The sequence below is a fragment of the Ruditapes philippinarum genome, unplaced genomic scaffold (assembly GCF_026571515.1).
Source record: "Ruditapes philippinarum isolate M1 unplaced genomic scaffold, ASM2657151v2 ctg25421_1_1_1_1, whole genome shotgun sequence".
Classification (NCBI taxonomy): domain Eukaryota; kingdom Metazoa; phylum Mollusca; class Bivalvia; order Venerida; family Veneridae; genus Ruditapes; species Ruditapes philippinarum.
In genome coordinates, this window is record NW_026864761.1 from 1 (window position 1) to 10,545 (window position 10,545).

General features: G+C 32.8%; 1 protein-coding gene across 1 annotated transcript; it reads right to left on the bottom strand.

The window, feature by feature from the left end:
- Window positions 1-883: 883 nt before the first annotated feature.
- On the bottom strand, window positions 884-10,297 carry LOC132726723 (coiled-coil and C2 domain-containing protein 1-like; the record flags this gene model as incomplete). Its single annotated transcript, XM_060712079.1, has 7 exons — window positions 10,120-10,297; window positions 9,328-9,579; window positions 8,968-8,985; window positions 7,097-7,239; window positions 5,552-5,608; window positions 1,584-1,715; window positions 884-942 (listed from the first exon to the last, which is right to left on the bottom strand). Coding segments are annotated over exons 1-7 (839 nt in total), but the record flags the coding sequence as incomplete, so codon positions are not given.
- Between the last annotated feature and the right edge of the window lie 248 nt (window positions 10,298-10,545).

The following is a 10,545-nucleotide window of genomic DNA, read 5'->3' on the forward strand; positions in this document are numbered from 1 at the left end:
CTTCTATATGGTGAACATTTCTATGAAATTTCATTAAAATCCCTCCATGCGTGTAGGAGATATGCTCCGGACAAAATCTGGATATTTCATCATCTTTAGTGACCTTGACCTTGTATATATTGACCTAAATTATATGTATCACAGCCATAGTCTTGATAATGACCATTTGTGTTACAAATCCCTCAATAAATGATGACTAAATGGTCCATATACACACCTTCATATTTTTATCTGAACTTTGACCTCTATGTGTGACCTTGACCTTGGCCGCAAGGACCTGAATCTTGCGCGCAACACTCCGCCTTACAATGGTGAACATTTGTGCCAAGTAATCCCTATATACATGTGGAAGTTTTGCTCTGGACAAGCATTTTTCAATGAGCTCTAAGTGTGACCTTGACCTTTGACCTGGAGACCTGGTTCATGTGCGCGACACTGCTCCTCATAGTGGTGAACATTTCTATGAAGTTTCATTAAAATCCCTCCATACATGTAGGAGATATGCTCCGGACAAAATTGGACGCCGCCCGCCAGGGGCGTTCCCATAATATGTCCCCTTTTTCAAACGGGCGTATAAAAACTAGTAGTAATTTCAAGGAATACAAAAATATACAGACACTTGTACTATTCTCTAAAATGATTATAGATTGACATATAATTTTTTGGAACATGTTGCCTATATGTTGTTTTTTTTCAGGGTGAAACAATCAGTAACATATATAAATACATCACAAATTAAGAAAATGTTTCCTGTGTGAAAACTGGAATACATGAAAACTCAAAAACAATTTCAAGCAGTGTAAAACAGTTTCAGTAATCAAACAATTTGACATCAGTCAGCTTACATGTACTAATTGATCAGTTATAGTTTAAAAACACTTACTTGTTAGCGCTCATAATATCTCCTAACTTTGAAAAATGTGTATTATTTGCTGTACATGTCTGAAATTAGAAAAAGGAGTGATTTTCACTAAAACAATATTGCATACAGCTACTGCAAAATAAAGCAAACAAAAGAAAAGCAAGCTGTGCTCATCATATAGGAATGACCCTCACTAAAATCTGTCTATAAATATCAAACAAAGTTATATATTTGTAAATTCCTTAAATATTGAAAATTTGAAGTTGAAAGTCGTCATTTAAATGTTCAGGTTATATTTCAATAAGTCAAAATGAAAATTTTGTCCAGTGGTTAGTTGTAACAGATCCAAGTATTAACTCTCTATAAAAACTCTTATATAAACTTTACCATGTTACCATGCACTGAAGTAATACTGGTTGATGTTACAATGCTAAATTGAAATCTCTACTAATTATTTGTGCAGCTATTTTTTCTAGCATGTCTTTTCAGGTTATGCTTTAATTCACACAGTGACATGTAGAAAGTGACAAGGGTCCATGGTTATAAAGATATTTTCTAAGCATCCATAAACGCTTGGGAACTTACTAAATGTGGCCTCCTTTTTAATAGGGTAAAACTTCTGTCAGTCAAGGAAATCTAATGATTGTTAAATATTGGAGTCATATTCACACAGGTGAAATATCAAGATCTTGTAGTTTGACCAATTTAAAAGTATACTCACTCTAATTTGTGCTATAAGGTCTTGTTGTAGTTTCTCAAACACTTCTTCCCTGTCACCAGACAGCTCACATTCCTCTTTAGACACCATTACAAAACTTGGATTGTCTTCATCAGAATCCAGTGATGGTGGTACCTAAAATAAAATATCTGTTTTACTTCTTTTAATTGTTAACCTGCTGGAACCAAATGAAATTAGCACCAGTAGAGCCAGACCACTATCCACATCCATGTAGTCTAACCATCCCAGCTCTATACTGTTGCCTTACTAACTTTTAATTTTCATCTTAATATCCCTAAAAATTTATGATAGATCTGGTACTAGGTACACTCAAAATAGAACAAGCGGGACAAACGTAAAAATAATCAGGTTATGGCGGTCAAAGGCAACAACAACACACGCTTGCATAAAAAGGTATCAAACATGCGTAACCACATTGTTAAATATTGGGCTGCTTAGACTTTACTCCATTTGTGACACAGCTACTGTTCTTATATAAAAAATTAAGTAGGTACAAGAAAATAGAGAGTTCTCCCTTTTTTAAGCAAGGCTTAATATGACAATATCTGCACTAGTGTAGCAAACCAAGTCTTTGAAACCTTGCCAGTAAATAGGTTCAACAGTATGTAAAAAATAAACATGAAAACTTGCAAATACAAAAAGGGGTAAGTAAATGTTAAAATCAATGGCATAGATATGTACTCTTGCCTGGAGATGGTAGTGAAAGTCATGAACAAGTGTTCTAAGTTTCAAAGCAACATTTCAAAGGGTTCAGTATATGATATATAGTGGTTAACAAAAACAACATAACTTTCAAGGTACCTTGCTGACATGGACACAAAAAAACTGACACCCAGTTGTTAATAAAAATGTCTCACTAAATATATTTATATAAAATCAAGCTAAAAACGGAGAGAAAACAATGCAAGGGACCTTGTAGCTTATTAAAGTGAATGTAAAGTCCATAGTTTGAATCACAGTTCATTTCACTTGTAAGTCTGCAATACCTTTTTGCAACAACAGTCAGACCTGGGGATGATTACATTGATCAGTAATTGATTTAATTACAATTACTTTCTGATTTTATTGTAATTGATTACTATTGATTACTCAGACTTACCTCTGTAATCAATTGAATTACAATTACTCTAAGAGAGTAATTGATTGATAATTGATTACATTCAATGTAAAGTAGAATCCCTACTAATGACCATACCTGAATTAAGACCACCCCCTTAATAAGACTATTTTTTACAAGGTTCTTTGTGTCAACTGTTACATGATCTAGAATTAAGAACAACTGCTTATCCACTTTTAAGACTACCTAATTCAGTCCAACTTCTTTGCTTTATTCTTAATTTAACTCGACTATTGAGACCACTGATATTAAAGTCAACACATATCTAGATCTTAAATTTGTTGTTATTATCTAATTGAATGCTTTGCATGACACTTAATTTCACAAGGTGTGAAGTAATAGTTACCGTACGAGGAATAGGTCTGCATAGTATTTACAGACCCGGGTGGCGATTTGAAGACCGAGAGAGCGTAGCGATCGAGGTTTTTAAAAGGCCACCGGGTCTGTAAATACTATGCAGACCTATTCCGAGTGCGGTAACTATCTTACCTACATACTCTTTTGTTTTTCTATCCATACATCAGTTTTTAGCTCAGTATTCATTAATATTACTCACAAGAAACATATTACTTATATACTTTATCATGTTTAAGAAAACATTCCAAAGCCAAGCAAAGATACCAACCGCTACGCTCTTGTAATTCATTCGTTTACAAATCAGGTGTTATTTGAATATTCTCGTGATTTTCGTGGGGTTTCATTAGGTAATGTACTTGTTGAGTTCAGTCACAGAAAATGAAAACAGAACTTGTCGAGTAGGAAAAAGGTAAGATCATTATTTTGATATATGAATACATAACATATTAATAATATAAACAAATACTGAGGAAGATAAAAATGTTTTCTACCCATAAAAACGGATCACTTTATCTTTATATATAATAAATTTCATGGTAAATAGATGATCAGGCTATTTCTTATATAATTAAAATATACAATTTTTTCAAAGGAAAGTAAAAAAACGGGGTTCTATGAATAAATATTAGTAGTACATGTATTTACACCGTAATGTAAGTTGGGTTTTGTTGTTGTTGTTTTTTTTTGATGGCTGATTTTAAATGTTCTTAGAATTTCATCCATGTTTAGAAGTATTTTCTTTCCGTGTATTCTTAATTAGCATCATCCGTTATAAGACCGCATGTAAGCACGCGGTCTAGAATGGAAGCGCAAGTCGCTTTCATACAAAATCCAAATTGTAATGTAAAAATAACTGGGAAAAAATTAGAAAAAAACGGTCTTATACTTAAGATGAACTATACTCTCACTGAAAGTAAAATTTTGGGAAAGAAAGATGCAGAAGTTGACTTTGATTCGATATGCACCAATACTATAATCGTCGTATATACCCTATAATGCAGAATTGTTAAAATAATGCAGGATTGTGCAAATTTAGACAAAGTTGTGGAAATAAATACCGAAAACTAGTATCTTATGAAGCTATATAGTTCGGCCAATGCGTTAGGTATACTTTAAAGAAAGGCTTAATGTGCGTTGTTATACTCATTAATATCGGCGAAACACAAAACTTCAACGCCAGAACAGTAGCCAGTTCGTTTTTTCTCACAAATAATCTGGAATATATGTTATGAGGGTACTTACAGCCGTATGCGCTAATTTATTTCGATTAATCTTTAAAATATATATCGACCCATTTTCCTATTCAAAGTGGTCATTATCCCCCCCCCCCCCCACAATTCAGCTTTATTTTACGGTGAATATTGTGTACTGTAATGCACGAGTTTATCGACTTCACATATTTTCTATTGTATAGAGAACAATAGAACAATAACCGGTCGGTATCTATTTGCAGACCTGTTAACCGGTCGGTAAGTGATTTACTAGACCGCTTTTAACAAAGGAGCCGGTAGGTAAAAATTGTTATTATTGGGTTATTGTATGAAATAAGGTGAGAAGGTAAATTTTAGAGTGGTTTAATGTTGCTTCTAGCAAATTTATTTTTTGTGAAGAATTAATTTTTATTTGATAGGTGATTTATGTACATCATATAATAATTGATATTGAAATCTGACCAAAGAGAATTTCAAGTTAAATTTTTTTCAGAAATATCATTATATGTTTTCCTTTCTCAGATATCAAAACATACATTTATAGTGTCTTTTATATTGCGCTTGTAGCTTAAGATACATACTGTTGTTTTTTTCCAAACAAAATGACTAAAACAGACCATTGTCATAAAGTATGTAAGCAATGATAAGAATGTTCACAGTTAAGACCACCCCACAATTAAGACCATGTTGGTCCAGCCCAGATGATGGTCTAAATTAAGGGCTTTTACTGTATAAATGTAAAACAAAAGTTACACTGTATCATGTAAAATAATGGCATCATTTGAATTAAAATAGTTTCCTGTTAAATCTGAAAGTAATCAATATCAATCAAATTGTAATCATGATTACTGACAGAATTTTAGCTGTTGCCAACAGTTCAGTGTTACCTTATTGAGGTGAAACTTGCATACAAGGGCAAAGTGAGTAATCAATTAAGTACTCTACACTTAAGCACAGACACATGGGGTGTAGAGCTCAAAGCCGTTTTGAAAAAATTTCATATTTCAACGTCTATAAATAAGTATTATATTCAGTTTTTTTTTTATATGATCAGTACATGTGCTGGGATTGACAAATATGCATTTTATTTGGATTTTAAAGGCGTTTTGAGCTCCACACCCCAAGTGTCTGTGCACTTAAGTATAAAGCTGCAGTAATTGCAACAGCAATTTGTTTCATTTTTTCTCACATAAAATGTTTTAAAGAAATAATAATGACATGTATTCAAACTTGTTCCTGAATAAAATAAATAAGATATCACCTACCTGTGTAAGATCTACTGGTAGGCCACTCTCTGAGGCATCAATCATAGGTTCAAAACCCTGAAAATTAAGAAAATATGCATTTATTATTCTTAACAATTGACGTTCTGAATGTGTCCCCTGCTTTGAATTTCAAACATCTGTGTCCCCTGCTTTGAATTTCAAACACTCATGCAACATTTCAGTGTTTTCAAAAGTCAAAATCCAAAAATTGAGGTATCAACATTATATAGCCAGGTCAGACTACAGGGTTGCATGCCGGCCTGGCTCTATACTGTCAGAAAACTTTTGGTACCAGCAGGTTATAGGTGTTACAGCATGTTAAAAGACTATGACCTGAGCAATTTGAATACAAAAATCTTACAAGATTGTATGGTAAGAGTTTCAATATTTAATTCCATTACTTCAGGATTCAAAGCACAATGTTTTAATTCAGTGACAATCATACAGAACAACAGATAACAGTGTTAAATAAGTCAACCATTCTTAACTAATCACATGATTAAATTTTCACTAAATTGACAGTTTATTTGTCTCAGTGTGTTTCTGTCTTCTATAGAAAGGTCCTACAAACAGACCTTGCTAAAAAAAATTTCTTTTTCCTTTAATGATACAGTGTAACTTCTGAAAACCAAACACCCATGGGACTTGTCAAAAAGTTCGGATTTCAGAGGTTTCCGGAATTCAGAGGTTTCGGATAATGTGGACAAGACTAAGCCACTAGATGTCACTGAATGTCAAGAAAAATGTAGCCATTACTGTAATATCATAGATAATAGTCTTTTAATCAAGATAAAGATTTGAAGGAAAAAAAAAAACATTTATTTTTAACACTTTATTAATTTATTTACTGCAAATGCCTTTGAATTTCTATCAGTTCGTAGAAATGTTGTAAATTTTCATAAACTTACTTATTGTCAGATGCTAGTTAATTAATTAGTACATCAAATGCAATTAAATCCCTAAAGACGTTTGATGCATACATTGTCCAATTAATTGTCATTTAATCCCCTAATAAACCCTTCAAATTACCTGACCGCCGTAAATTATTTTAATCAACCGCATCAATTCAAACATACCATTTCACAGTTTGTGATTTTAATGTGTGTCAAATTACACGATCACCGCTAATTGGTAAACAATCGATAGGGGGATTAAATCTTCCTGAAGGGTAAACATTCGCGATTTACAATGTATTTCACACCTTTGGATATTTCCGGATTTTGGAGGTAAAATTGCATTGATTTGACTCTAATTTTACGAAAATATCGTCCAGAATTCAGAAGTTACGGAATTCAGAAGTATTATATTAATACAAAACAGAAGAGAAAAAAACGGGACTGAAAAAATTGATCGGTTTTTAGAAGTTTCCGGATTTCAGAAGTTCCGGAATTCGGAAGGTACACTGCATTACAATTCACATTTTAGGTATTTTTATTACATGTAATTGTTTCTTCTCAACTTATCAAACTGAACCACTGAAAACGGCACCAATTGGGCAAACCAAAAATAACCTAAGAATATAATAATAGAATTGTAATAACACACCTTTGCCATTCTAAGATATTGTTTGGCTAATGCTATATCATTGTTCTTCTTTGCATTAATGGCAGCCATTTTGTATTCCTGCATCCTCTCCTTCAAAAACTGTGTCTGCTGATCAGCTCTCAGTGACATTGTACGCTTCATAACTGAAATCATTGAAAAATACAAGTTTTATTGGTGTTTAATATAGTTCTGAAAAAATACTGGCCAGGATATTTATTGACGTGAATAACTCAAGCTTTTCAGATGTTTGGTAAATGAAAAAGAGTTAGAAACGCAAGTATAACATGGGTTTAATAACTCAAAATATTTTACTGGCCTTTCAAAAAAAAGAAAGAAAAAAATTTCTGTTATTTTAAAAGAAAGATTACCTTTATTTTATTTGATTACATTAAGTCAGTCATATTATTACCCAGAAATAATAATATAATTTGCCAATTTTAAAGTTCAGGCTGTTCCATTATTTTACATAAAGTACCCCTACTGATAAATTAAATTGCACATTCTTTCTAGGTATTTTACAATATACTCAAACTCTACGTGTAGTTCCAGATAAAATCAGATAGTCAAGAGGATGAAAGAAATAAAAGAAAATGTGAAAACTGAACTTATGCTGTTAATGAGATACTTTTTTGCATCATGTGTAAGTTAATTGCATAGTTGAAAAGAGAATTTAAGTCACTGCAAGCACTTAAAAGTCTGTGAGGTTATAATTACAGACTTATGCAATAAGATTATAAACCAGGCTAGCATTAAAATATGTGCAAGTCTATACTGTTGACTGATCAGTTTCAGGCCAGGCCCACCTTAACATCTGTAAAGGAGAAGATTGAACATGTGTGCAGTATTAACTGTTGACTGATCAGGCCAGTCTTAAGATCTGTACAGTATGTACTTTGGCTGCCCAATTTCAGGCAAGGCCAGCTTTAACAGATATACACTGGCTGCTCAATTTCAGGCCAGGCCAGAATGAATATATCTGTACAGTCTGAACTTTTGGCTGCCCATTTCAAAGCATGGCCAACCTGAACATCTGTAGTTTGGCATCTGAATTCCAAGCCAGGCCAGCTTGACCATTTGATGTCTCTACTGATACATTTCAATATTTTCAAACTGATATCCCTTAATGTCCATACCAAGAATCCGACAAGATATGTGTTAAAATACTATGAGTTGCTATTAATTCTTTTCTAGCTATGATAATGTCATATGGTTTGTGATGAGGTTAAACACACACTTCAATTATTACTGTCAAATGAAAAAATAAAGCCTGAGATTCCCTGTCCAACAAATGCTGTACAACATTGCAACATTTCAAAATAAAACCTTTTACATCACCTTCAGTAACTACTTATTTCCCTTACATTGAAGTTGCATGATTTGTACGTTTTAAAACAAGATACACAAAAAAGGTAGGTAAGAAAGTTTCTACACAGCAAAATGTTAACTAAAATAATTATATAGATAATTAGTTTAAATATTTTTAATTCAGCATGATTGTGAGGTAAGCTTAAAAACTTATCAGATACACCATCCACGCCATTTCCTGAACTGACCAGTACAGGTTGTCACATGAGGTTATGTGGTTATAGCCCCAGTTGGGCTCAAACCTATGAAATGTGGGTTGATAGGTGCTTCTCTCAAACAAAAAAAACCTTTTCTACATTTACAAGTACTTGTTCAATCATAATTGAATAAATCTGATTATTCCTTGAAAATATCACCGTTACCTAGTTTTTCTGTATCTGAATACATAAACTGTATTTGCACAATACACAAAATAAAACATGTAAAACATAAACACATGTGACAGCTGACACACAACATAAAGAAAGAGAAATATGACACATGTACTGTGTGTGTACAATACTTACACCTTTGCTTCTGAGAGACTGTATCACACAATAACAGTATTTCCTTATTAATTTTAGAGAATGTCATAACATGTAAATGGTACAGAATTGCTAGGTATGTTTTTTTTTCTCATGTGAAAATCTTCAGTAATACATGTACATGTACTTTGAATCGTGCACATTGTTAAATAGATTAAGCTTACATTTACAAAGCAAAATATTAATAAATGTCCATGATTTGATTGTTTATTGTTTTCAAACTTCAGTCATAGATGTGAAAGTTTTTATATACGAGAGTTATATTTCTTTTGATAACATGATATAAATTTCTTTAGCTTTTTGTTATAAAAAAAGATTTTTAATTTTATCATGAAAGATTACCTTTCTGACTACCATGGGCATTTTTCCCAGGTGATACATCACTATGAGCTGCAGCCTGTGGCTGAGGTGACCTTTGTGGCTGTGGGGACCTCTGAGGCTGTGGTGACCTTTGACCTGCCTGAGGTGACACTTGTTGACCCCTGCCTGCAGGAGCCTGTAATGAATTGTTGCTGGAGCTGGGAGAAGGGGCTGGTTTGGGCTGCTGAGCTGAAGCTGGGGCTCCTGCCGGACCAGTAGGAATTGGAGCATACCCTAAAATAGAAGTTCTAAACTATACTCATACTAATATACCATAAAACATATTATTATTCTGTATCAACATTGTTAAGGTTATACGGCCACTTTCCAGCTTTACTTGTGAAGAAAGGCCCCAGTAGAACCATCAACCTTCCATCAGGTAGCTGGATATCTTCTTCACACAAAAGAATGCAAAATCCTTGGCAGGATTCATGTCCTATCATTTCATATCAGTTTATTTGCATAGAGAGAAAAAAGAAAAAAACTTTTAATATAGTAAAATGTAAAAGAAATATGTCAGGCATGATCTGATGTGCATTTATACTCTAATCGTATCTTGACATTTACCTCTATGAAAATGTTTCATGAAACAAGAACTGTCTAAAATGCATGTGATGTGATTGCCATTGTACAGATTTTTTTTTTTACTTTATTTATTCACATCACTGCACTCTCTTGTTGATACACAGAATAAACTTAACATCATTGATTTAGAAAATGAATAATGAATAAAATAATTAAACATAAAACACTGTTCTAATAAAATGTCCAAACCTGGAGGTGTGGGTAATTCATCAAAATCGACTGGTTTTCCTGCTTTATGTGCTTTAATAGCATCCTGATATTGCTGAAATAATATAGGTTTATGATATATCAATAAAGGATATGAAATATGAAGATTAATTGAAACCTCATAAATGTAATCAATGTACTTCCAGCAGTTGTACCACATGATGTTCCACAAGAAATCAATACTGGATCAGATCTTATCAATTTAGACTTGTTTTCATTTCTTGGGCAAAAAAAAAATCCATATAAAATACATCTTGTACTCCATTTCATTTTCCAAGTCCAAAAATCCATATCAATTTGACAAAATTCAATAATTGTATTTTGTCAAGTCTTTTTCATTTTCTGATTCCAAAAAATATATATCATGCTCCAAAGAACAAAGCTTTGGTCAAGAAATTTTAAGAATTT